This window comes from Haliotis cracherodii, unplaced genomic scaffold (assembly GCF_022045235.1).
Source record: "Haliotis cracherodii isolate W230 unplaced genomic scaffold, xgHalCrac1.p SCAF_10, whole genome shotgun sequence".
NCBI lineage: Eukaryota > Metazoa > Mollusca > Gastropoda > Lepetellida > Haliotidae > Haliotis > Haliotis cracherodii.
Window position 1 is genome coordinate 41,499,837 of NW_027266265.1, and position 11,873 is coordinate 41,511,709.

Here is an 11,873-nt window from a genome sequence, read left to right on the forward strand (position 1 = left end):
TGCCCTGGTGGGCCGCAGGGTCTTGTACTTTGACACGGACAGCGTCATTTACATTCATCGACCCCACGACGCGAATCCAGAGCTGGGTCATTCGTTGGGTGAGTTTACGGATGAACTGGACGGAAACACCATCAAGACGTTTGTGTCAGGAGGTCCCAAAAACTATGGCTATGAGTTAATGAACCCCAGACCCGATGGAACGCGCACGACCTGCAAAGTGCGAGGGTTCACTTTGAATTACCGAAACCAACGCCATCTCAACTTTGACACCATGAAAGGACTGATACTGGGACAACGGCCTGGGAAAGAGGAGGAAGAGAAAATCAGTTTGGATTACCCTCATCAGATCATTCGAAAAGGACCTCGGCACGAAAACGCACTCGTGACCCGTCCCACCCAAAAAGACTATCGTACCGTGTACGACAAGCGACGTGTCGTCTACGACGACACCACAGGCCTACCTGTAGACACGCTCCCCTTTGGGTACAGAGACGACTTTCTATAATTTTTTGCATGACAAGGGGATCGAAACTGAATCGACATGAACCCCTTACAGAAAAAAAAAACGGATCGAAATCGGACCAATCCGAAGCCTGGGTTGTCGACCAATCAGAGACCGTGCTCGAGCCATGGTGGGCTCTGATTGGTCGAACCGAGGTTGTGCTTTCTCTCTCACGCTACAAGCCTAACCCTATGGAAAAGAAACACAAGGGTCGGTCCAGTTTGGAAAAATGGAGACTCAGACCAGACACCGGAACGGACCAATCAGAAAGCAGGACCTCCGTGGCTTTTAATACGCCCGATGCTCTCCGGTCATCACTTTTCACTGAACGGACCAAGCAACCACATCGCCCCCTCTGATTGATGTTCCTCACGTTGTGTTGGTTGTTGGCGTTTTATCTGGAAGAAACACGTGTTTGGAGAGAGTACCATCAAGTGTTGACACACCTCCGTGAAGACTTGGAAAGAAACAACAACGAACAGAACATCCGGACAACATCATGTCGAAACGGTTGAATGACAAGACACGAAGCGACATGAGTGGCCAAGGAAGCAGTGGAGATGGGAACGGTAACATGACTGCTGAACTGTGGGGTGAAGTGTACGACTTGCTGTGTTTAAAGATGAAGACCGACGACGCGTACGCCAAGTTACGTGCGAAGGGCGACAACCTGATGTGCGAACAGATACGTTCAAAGATGAGGAAGCTGACTGAACCCGAGAAAGGCACATCGAAGAAGACGATAAAGAAGATCCAGAAGAAAAAGACAAGCAAGCCCACAGTCGTTGTGATCCCCACAGCAGCAGCAACACCCACCACCACCACCACAGCAGCAACAGCAACAACGGCTGCAGCGACCACAGACATCGAAACGATGGGGACATCCTTTTTGAAACCTGCAACGCCTGCAAAAAGACGATCACGGAAGAAATTATCTCTGAAGATCTCTCCTCAAGAACAGCTGTAAGTACCCTTGCTCTTCTTTGTCTCAGTCATTCTTGATGTGATTCATATTCATGACCTATTCCTATGATAAATGGACTCTGTCCTATGATTGACAGGACCCCTGATGTCAGTTCAGCCCAGGGCGTGCTAGAACAGTGGTGGGAACAAACCCCTCGGGAGCCCACCTATTCACCGAATGCCCCTGCTGTGACGATGGCGACGGGTGACCGTGAGGATCATGAAGCGCTCAAGCTGGCCACTCTCCCTTCCATGGATCTGGACACGCTCCCCCTGCTTGAGGCTTCTTGGTCACCAACATCCCCGGAAGATGTTCATGTCTACTCCTCAGGTACGCCCCTGGTTTGCGACGATAATGAAGATGACAACGACGTTGACCTGGATCCTTATGGAGAAGCTCAACTCACTCCCCTACAACGCGGATGTCGTATTTGCCGACACAACAACATGCTAAGATACATCAGTTGCAACAGCGGGCAAGTGATGTGTCATACCTGTGGTCTGGAGCTCATAGACTGTACTTGTAGTATGTTGACCTATGACCGCATAATGACACATGATGACATGCCTATCACATCTGCTGAGGATCACATCTTATGGTGATCCTCCTCTTCACTCGAAGAACTTGTCAACACGTAAGCTGCAACCGTGATCAAGTGATGTGTCATGTCTGTTTCAGGGAGACCATAGACTGTACGTGTTGAACGGATGGACCTCTCACAGGGTTGAGGGAGGACCACCTCTTATGGGCTTGAAGATGGAAGAGGAAAACGTTGTCGCGTTATTGTTGTTGTTGTTGTGGTTGTTGTAGGGACATGCAAAGCACTCCCTCCTCCATTGACTTTTCGTATTTCCATTGTATCTGGTTGTGATTGGGTTTTTTTCATGATTAAACAGTGATTGATTGAACTGACTCTTTGTGTCTTGATTGATCTCAACTCCAATAGAGTGCCGAACCGAGGGTAGAGGTTGAGTTGAGATGTCGTTGACGTTGTCTGTCCGTCTGTCTGTGCATCTGTCATGTCAGTGCACACCCAAGTGTAAAATTAAAATAAAAAATAGATAAAAGAGAAAGGCCATGCTTGAAAGATCAGCTGCCTGGTGTCGGTCATTCCAGTACGCATCGATCCCCACACCCCCTCCCCGTGTACCATGTCATGTCATGGATCGTGTCACGAATCATGCCGTGTGTCCGTCAACCCAAACACAGGATGACGTCACGTGATGAGGTGGAGGAGGTGGAAGCTAAGGTCATGACCTTCCGTGGAAGGGAGTAGGGTGGAGAGTTTCATAAAAGCAGGCGAACCCTCAGACCTTCTTTCAGTGAAGTCACCGTCATCATGGAGCAAAGACGTTCTATGAATGCCATGTCATCCTCCCGAGATGTCGTCACCGATTCCGAGTGGGTGTCTGAAAAGGCGAGAGAACAAGAAGCGAGAAAACGTTCCCTCTTTAGGGACGACACGTGGCGACTCAGTGACATTCTGGAGGGACCTTTTCCTTCTTACACCCTGTGTCATCCTTCTCATCCCCACTATGATTCATTTCAAGAACGTCTGAGATCTTTTAAAACGTGGCCTCAACAGATGACCCAGACCCCGTATGACATGGCCATGGCTGGCTATTTCTATCCAGGACGAGGTGACTGTGTGACCTGTTATTGCTGCGGTGTGGCACTCCGCCAATGGGAAGCCACAGACCAACCCTGGAAAGAATATCTGAAGCACGCCAAAGTGCCCTGCGAATACTTGTGTGTGTTTTGTCCTGATGGAGAAGTGAACGAAAAATACAGACGTTTGGTGTCCCAAGAAGCACGGAAGAGAAGAGTCGAGTGTCTTGTTCACCCCAAGTGACAACGTTTCTTTTTTCAAAGTGTACAGACGTTCATACCGCCGTGTTCACAAAAGTCACAGGGACGGCCCCCTCATCCTGTGACTTTTTGTTTTGTGGTGTTGGTTCATGTGAGCGAGGGGATTAAATTTTTTTTAAAAACTCATAGTCGTGTTCTGTGGTCTGTAGGATGAAGAAAAAACAAAACAGGATCGAAATGCACACCCCGATAAAAAAAAAAAAAAACCGGATCGAAATTGGACCAATCCGAAGCCTGGGTTGTCGACCAATCAGAGACCGTGCTCGGGTCATGCGGGACTCTGAATGGTCGAACCGGGGTTGTGCTTTCTCTCCCATGGTAAAATCCATTTCCTATGGAAAAGAAACACAGGGGTCGGTCCGTTTTGGAAAACCGAGGTGCAGACCAGGCCCCGAAACGAACCAATCGGGGGCGCGGCCTGGGGAACCAATCAGGAGGGTGGGTGTCAGTGACTCTCCTATAAAAAACAAAACAAGAGCGAAGCCACTCACACACACATACACACACTGCATTCTATGAAACCCATCATGCCAGCTCGATACAGTTGTATGAAGTGCCAGACCGACAGTCACAGTTACCTGTACTGCCCTGAAGTGACATGCCTCGAGTGTGGCACTCAAGGTCACCGTCACTATGTCTGTCCGAAGATGAACAGTCAAGAGAAGCAGGAGAATCGGAACCTGGGCCCCTGTTACAACTGTGAAGCCATGGGTCATTTCGCTGCAGATTGCCCAGAACCCAGTCGAAAGAAGACTTCCCATCGCCTGGACCACTGTTACAACTGTCAAGCCCTGGGTCATTTCGCTGCAGATTGCCCAGAACCCAGTCGAAAGAAAACGTCAGCAACACCGTCCACGTCGACACCCGTGACACCCGTGGCACCCGTGACACCCGTGACACAAGTGGTTCATCTCATCGAAGACGTGCACGTCGATGTCCTCGACCTAAAAGAATGCCTCGCACAACTCCGGGCGGACATCACACCTCTTGTAGAGAAAAGAAAACGGACCAGAAGCCTCTCAAGAAAGCACGCTTCAAAGCGCCGACGACACCTTCAGTCCGAGGATGAGATGGAAGTAGAGGATGAAGAAGAGAGATCATCTGAACAAAGTGACTAACGCATGGGGCCATGCTACCCCACTGTTTTTTTACCAGTGTCCCATCGTTTGCAGTTTTTCCAGTGTTCCAGTGTTCCAGTGTTCCTGACGTTTCCAGTTTCCAGTTTCCAGTTTGTTTTCCAACGGCCCTTTTCAGGGCCACCCATCTCTCCCGAAAGACAACTTTCCTCCTTTGCTTTCCTCCTTTGCCCTCTTGGAGGCGCACGCCACCGGACACGGAAGCGCCGCCCTCTTGGAGGTGCACGCCACCGGAAACGGACGTGCCGCCCTCTTGGAGGCGCACGCCACCGGAAACGGAAGCGCCGCCATCTTGGAGGCGCACGCGCAGAGTCCCATCATGCACTGCGCAGGTCACGTGACCGGAAGTGACGTCACAGAGGTCACGTGATCCTCTCGACCAATCAGAAGCCAGGAGCGGTTCCAGAATCCTGAGGTGGTTCTAGACCGAGGTACTTAACTACTTTCGGTCAAGAAACATGGCACATCAGGCTCACTGTGCTTAGCATGGTGTAGTATTCAGGATAAATACTTGCATGTTTTTTTAGACTGTCACGTTCATCAATAGACCGGTGCATCGATGTGCATCATTTCATGAATTGTATCGATCATCAGTCGGTTTACAAGAGGATGATTATCATCACGTCTCAGCGATCGAAGTCCACTTTTAAATATGATCACACATGTGATGTTGCAGCACATTGTTTACTTATAATCCGCCTGGCAAGTTTGCCTACAGTGTCTTAAAATCTGATCAAATAGCGATTTTAAAAGAGCCAAATTAGCATTATTATCTTTTGTTATATAACTACACAATTTGGATCGTTCCATTCCTATTCGCTGTGTTCGTAATGAGTTTATGTATTTTCCGATGTCAATAAATAAACTTGTAAAACCTACCTCACTCAGTTCTCGTTGTATCATGAGTTGTACTTGACAGTGTGGGGCCGCTGGGGTAGCCTAGTAGTTACAGCGTTCGACCGGGTTCGATTCCCCACATGGGTACAATGTGTGAAGCCCATTTCCGAATGTCCCCTGATGTAGCGGGAATGTTGCTAAAAGCGGCGTAAAACCATACTCACTCAAGAGGGTGGGACCCCTTTTACTACACCAAGACGCGCGCGCGCGTGTGTGTGTGTGTGTGTGTGTGTTGTCAGTGTTGTTATGTTTAGTGCGTCTGTGCGTTTGCGGTTCTGTGTGTGCTGTTTTGTGCATGTGTGTGTGTGTTTTGTGACTGTTTGTCGGTACAAGCCAATGTGTGTTTTCTCCGAGACAGAAGTATCGCATGCGTATGGTACATCAGGGATGATTATATTATGACGAGGAATTACTCGATTAACTGACTTGCATCTATTGACTCACTACGCGGCCTCCATTCTCCTCACAGCGAAAAAAGCCGAGTGGACCCACGAGTCATCGGCGACAGCTAATAGAAGGGAGGTAACTCCTAGAGGACTAATACTACAACTTGACGATAGGTAGACGACGTGAAAGCGTTTTGGTTAACCATCGAAGGTCCTGCTTCTATTCCCCAAATCTGTACGATATGTGGAAAACATGCTTCAAGTTAGCTTTCATGGTACACTAACTAACGATGACATATCGGGAATTAAATTAGTCTCATGTTTTGGACTCATGTCAAAACCAAAGTTGGCAGAACTGGCTCGCTTGCAACAATGCAGTAACGCAACATAGGATATCAGAGTTACCTCCCCTTAACCGTGCAGCAACACGTCATATAACTTCTCTTTTGCATTACACAAAAGGGTAAGTATATTAAAATAATGTGCGAGACTATCACTGACACGATCGATATTTACCATTCTCAATAACCGAGGTAAGATTTACCTTTAATTAGTCTATTAGTGTCGCATCTGTTTGCTTATCGTCCAGTTTATTTATAACTGCTTTAGAACAAAGCTATAAATCTTTAAGGGATGTGTGAGGTTCATGTCTCTTGTCAAAATAGGACTACGTCACTCCGTGCGATCGCTACAGACTGCAGCAGTGACGACACTACGGCATTCGCCATGTTCACGGTGAAATGATTTTATGATATGGTATAAATGGAAAGATGTACTAAACACTGAGAAGAGTATTATGATGTAGAATGTCGGCACGTTCAGTGCCACGTTTTTCTGAAGTTCTATAGATCCCTCGCATCAAACCGAAGTCGACTGGCTAGCCAAAGAGGCTTATGGTAAATATATTGTATTAAGCTCATTCACGCCGATCGATAACGGCCATGTACGTGAAGTAGCTGTCTCGTCGTTAAATGAGATAGTGTTTTCATAACTTACTTTTCAGTTTGATAAATTTTGTTAGTATATGTAATAAGAAATACCAATAGCTTCCTTACTTATTGTTTTAAATAAGGCCAGATTTGTTTGTTTGTTTTAGTTTACTGTATTTGATGTGTACGATTTGGTCGGAAGGTGGCATTGACCCCGACAAGCATATGGTAGCAGCTGTCAGAACTTTCTAATGTTTAATATTGCTTGTAAGATTATTAAGTATCGTTAAACCTAAACTAAGTGGTAATTTTGGAGACGAGCATCAGCGCCCACTAACCTGTAACGATAACATGGTTGCGATACGATATATACCTCCAGACGATATATACCACGGTACGATACATAAAATACTCGACATTTATTTTGTAAAAGAAACATATCCATCATTGGTAGGAGTCAATAGAAGCCCAACTAAAACATATTTTGTATATTCACCCAGGACATTCCGGGTTAAACTATAACTCCCCTGCAACCTGTGCTTGTCGTAAGAGGCGACTACATGGATCAGGTGGTCAGGCTCAGTAATTTGCATTTGGTTAATGGCATGTCATCTTATCCCAATTGCGTGGATCGATGCCCATGATGTCAATCACTGGATTTTTCTGTTCCAGACTCGATTATTTACAGGCCGCCGTCAAATAGCTGGAATATTGTTGAGTGCGGCGTTAAACAACAAACAAACAAACAAATGTTTTATACTTTTGAGTCAATTAACACACATAAGACCTCTTGTACAGTTTTTGGGAACGGATGGCCCAATCGTCTAAGGTACCACACTTCGCTGCAGAGTTGTGTCCCTTGGGCAAGCAAGAAACCTATGATCATGGGTTCGAATCCCTAGTCATGTTTCTTGGTTTGTGCCCCATACCCGTGCTCGTGGGCTTCCCCAAAGTGATAAACGTCTGAGGCCTGCACCTTTCTGGCTTTTCTCCCACATTAAGCTGACACGCCGTGATGTAACTGGAATACTGTTCAAAGCGGGGTTAAACCCAACTCACTCACTCACTCACCCCCGGTTAATACAAGCAGTGATGTGAGGTGAAATTGGGTTTAACGTCGCGTCCAAGATTATTGCACTTATATAGCGACGTGCATGCACGTGCTTGCGTGGCTGCTTGTACTAGTCCGGACTGATGCCGATTTATAGTGCTAGCTCACTGAGATACCATGCCACTCAGACACAGTATACTGACTCCGAGCCGACCAGTCTTGTTTTAGCCCCTTTATGCCAAGCGCAAGAGCACCAGACAGGGTAACAAGTACCATCTTTTAAAGTCTTTTGGTACAAGCAGTAAACAGTATTTTATCATTCATATTCATACCGCTTCACACGTCGACCTTATAAAAACGTGTTCAGTTTGTGTCGATACATCATCTACTGATCCGATACTCTTATCGTGGCCGGGGGGGGGGTCGCGTTGCGCCGATTGTTCGTTACACCCCTCGTTGTCACCGGGAAATACCAGACACTAGGCACACGCGTCGTTACCATGGTAACCCTCTGATACCCTGTATTTGTACACTTTGCTATTAAAGTACATATTCGATGACTCCATTATCCAAAGCATTATGTCCCCATTATATTATAATAAATACTTGGCTACCACAGCTTCGTTTAGGAAGTGACGTCACCATATCCGTCTGTCCTATCAATAACTAGGCAGAGATTTTCTCTCGCTCACCTGTGTACTCAGATTGGATGGCTACTTTCAGCGTCGCTTATTTCAACGTTCAGAGTATTAATAGTACACAAACTGTTCCATGTGGAACTACGAGAGACGATGAATATAAATCATGAAATAAAATATTTACATGCACAGGGATTGAGAACATAACAATGGTCGACGTCTAGCCGACATGTGATAAGGGTTTGGGCAGTAATAACAAGTATATCCCTGTTTGACATTAAAAAACAGAACCTGTTTACATCATACTAAACACCATATTCGTCATTGCAATATATTGCTAAACAATCTTGATTAAAACATAGGTCTCAATACACAGGACAGTAAAGTAAAACGGGAAGTTCATTTTCAACAAAATTGGGGGCACGGGTGGCCCAGTCGTCTAAGGTGCCGCGATTCGCTGTGCAGAGTTGCGTCCCTTGGGCACGCCTGAAATCCCTATGATTGTGGGTTCGAATCCCGGTTCGCCACAATTATGATTCTAGGTTTGTCAGCACCATACCCGTGCTCGTGGGTTTCACCGAGGTGGTAAACGTCTGAGACCTGCATCACTTCGGGCTTTCCTCCCACATTAAGCTGACACGCCGTGATATAACTGGAATACTGTTAAAAGCGGCGTTAAACCCAACTCACTCACTCAACATGATTATTGCAGCACATCGGATCTCTTCCTTCAACTGTTAGGTTGTCATGCGTAGTGGTGGGTACGTAGTAATATATTGGCGGTATAATGCACTGGGAGATACTCCATCTATGCTGTTTCAATATCACACCGCTTCTACTTCTGTTATTTCTCTCACTAGCTCACCCGTGAAGAGACCGCCTCCGTGGTCCTGTGGTAGAGCGTCCGCCCGGAGAGCGGAAGGTCCAGGGTTCGATCCCGGGCCGCGTCATACAAAAAGACGTTAAAAGATTGTACTTGTTGTTACCCTGTCTGGCGCTCGGCATTAAGGGGCTAAAACAAGGACTGGTCGGCTCGGAGTCAGTATACTGTGTCTGAGTGGGGTATTCATGTTAAACTGCGGCATGGTATCTCAGTGAGCTAGCACTATAAATCGGCATCAGCCCGGACTAGTACAAGCAGCCACACACACACATACACATGCATGCACGTCGCTATATAAGTGCAATAATCTTGGACGCGACGTTAAACCCAATTTCACCTCACCTCACCCGTGAAGATCCGGGATAGAATAGGTCTTTAGCAACCCATGCTTGCCGTAAAAAGCGAATGTGTTTGTCATATGAGGTCACTAACGGAATCGGGTTGTCAGACTCACTGACTTGGCTGATGCATGTCATCGTATCCTGATTGTGTAGATCGATGCTCATGATGTCAATCTCTGTAATGTCTGGTCCACTCGATTATTTTCCAGATCGCCGTCATATAGCTGAGTGCGGCGTTAAACAACAAACAAACAAACAAAAAACTTACCCATCCACCCCCTCGCAGCGTAATTACTATATCAGTGAGTTAAGTTTTATGCCGCTTTTAGCAACATCACGACGAAAAATTGGTTTCACACATTGTACCCAAGAGGGGAAACTGAGCACTCAACATGATGCACGAACACGTGTAAACTTCCGCTCCTTGCCGTAAAGCAAACTCGCTAACTAATATAATAATTCATTTTTCACTGATATGCATATGAAGCAATGGCAAATAGTCACTCAAACCTCAAACACTCTCTCCATCCATGAAGAGCCGGGTTAGAATTTATCTTCAGCATTCCTTGCTTGTCCCAAGAGGCGACTATGCTTGTTGCTTGACTATGCTTGTTGCTTGACTATGCTTGGCGTTAAACAACAAACAAGCTATCAAACAAACACTTACTCTCTTACTAACCCACTCACTCACTCACTGACAATAAAACCATTTTTACCCGTACTCTATATTCAGCCCCAAACCCCCACCCCCATCCCCACCCCCACCCCTCGAAAACACCCCAATTATCACACCCGTGCATAAATGGAAACCCAAAGTAGATGTTCGTTAATTATCATCACTGACTTTTACATTTAAAATCAAATTAATGTTGTAAGTCCATATGCACTGAAAGGATATATGTTCTGCCGTGTAAGGCAATATTGCATATTACATTACCCGTGAAGATGCGACTAACGGGATCTGGTGGTCATGATCAGGATCACTGACTTGGTTGATGCGTGTCATCGTATCCCAATTGCGTGGATCGATGCTCATATCTGTCACTGGACAGTCTGGTCCAAACTCGATTATTTACAGACCGCCGCCGTCATGTAGCTGGATATTGCTGAGTGCGGCGTTAAACAACAAACAAATAAACAAAACATATTTTATATACAGACCAGAACAGTCTCATCTTCATCCCCCTCGAGGCGCCTTGGATACAAACCAACACTTGTTGAAATTGGCAACATCACAATCTTGTATGATGAAGCCACAGTATGTCGGATAAACAGTTTAAACCAGCAACTGCATGTGTTATATAGCTGTATCACGAAACGAGACGTAATACAAAGTCTTGTGATCAACGCATGGCATTTTGTACGGTTTTTTTGTCCTCATAACATTTTTTAACAAAATCAGTCCGATTCGTAGTTGAAAAAATGATATTAGTTTAACGAATGAAAAGAAAACCCACCACTAAAAACAGATGGAGACTGAGTAATTGTGTTTGATCTGATATTCACCTAAGGGCATGAATTAAAACAAAATACAAAATACAGAAAACAAAATAAAGAAAATAATCGCCTTCGATCATTTTAAATTTTAGAGTTTTATTTGCACAAGAATAGTTATGTGATAACAAACTGGAGTATCAACCCTTCGAACAATAACTTGATTTAGTTGCGTAATATTATACACTGCCCTGATAATAGTAGTGGTTACAAAACTTTGTAGTATTATTTTGACGGAACAAACAAGACCCAAGACGTATTCGAGGTCTGCGTTGTGGACATGTTGTTGGGAATTTTCAGGAATTGTGGAGCAAATACCCTTTTTAAGGTCTAAAAGTATGTAAAGTCGTAAAAAGCGTTCATGCGGTCACAAGTGTCTACTCCACTGGACGCCATTCAATCAAGTCAAGGAGCAGGTTGTTTTTCTTTTCTTTTTTTCTTAGATTCTAAGATGACTTTTTCAAAAACTTCATCTTCTTTAGTTAAACACTTCTCCACGGGCAAATTGCTCGCTCCCGAAGAAAATATTTTTTCAGTAATTACCTTTTCCGCTTTGTATAAATCTATTCCTTTCCCCAGGAGCACAGGCATGACATCTGTCCGTTCAAACCTGACAATTACATTTAGAAACTTGAAATCGTTCAGCTAAATAGCTGGGTGACAAATGCACAGTTTTAGACGCGAATTCCTCTGCGTCAACACGGCCCCTATTTGCCTACACTATAGAGTTTCTATGCCCCACTGCCTTGAACTTAAGAAAACACAACCGTCAGCGTGTACCAC

The 11,873-nt window shown here is 45.5% G+C and overlaps 3 protein-coding genes across 4 annotated transcripts; all 3 read left to right on the forward strand.

Annotated features, from left to right (window-relative positions):
* The first annotated feature begins 580 nt into the window (after positions 1-580).
* On the forward strand, positions 581-2,326 carry LOC139450721 (uncharacterized). Of its 2 annotated transcripts, XM_071232533.1 has the most exons (3): positions 1,099-1,465; positions 1,564-1,796; positions 2,145-2,326. In XM_071232533.1, the coding sequence occupies exons 1-3, from the start codon at positions 1,125-1,127 to the stop codon at positions 2,153-2,155; spliced, it is 585 nt and encodes a 194-aa protein (XP_071088634.1). In that variant the 5' UTR covers positions 1,099-1,124; the 3' UTR covers positions 2,156-2,326. The 2 variants fall into 2 exon arrangements, with proteins under 2 accessions (XP_071088627.1, XP_071088634.1); XM_071232526.1 differs by having other exon boundaries at positions 581-1,465; positions 1,564-2,326.
* Positions 2,327-2,805: 479 nt separating this feature from the next.
* LOC139453827 (E3 ubiquitin-protein ligase XIAP-like) lies at positions 2,806-3,318 on the forward strand. The gene has a single exon (XM_071235286.1). The coding sequence runs from the start codon at positions 2,806-2,808 to the stop codon at positions 3,316-3,318; it is 513 nt and encodes a 170-aa protein (XP_071091387.1).
* Positions 3,319-3,850: 532 nt separating this feature from the next.
* Positions 3,851-4,453, forward strand: LOC139450732 (uncharacterized). Its single transcript, XM_071232546.1, has one exon. It carries the CDS (start codon positions 3,851-3,853, stop codon positions 4,451-4,453), a length of 603 nt encoding a protein of 200 aa, XP_071088647.1.
* The last annotated feature ends 7,420 nt before the right edge of the window (positions 4,454-11,873 follow it).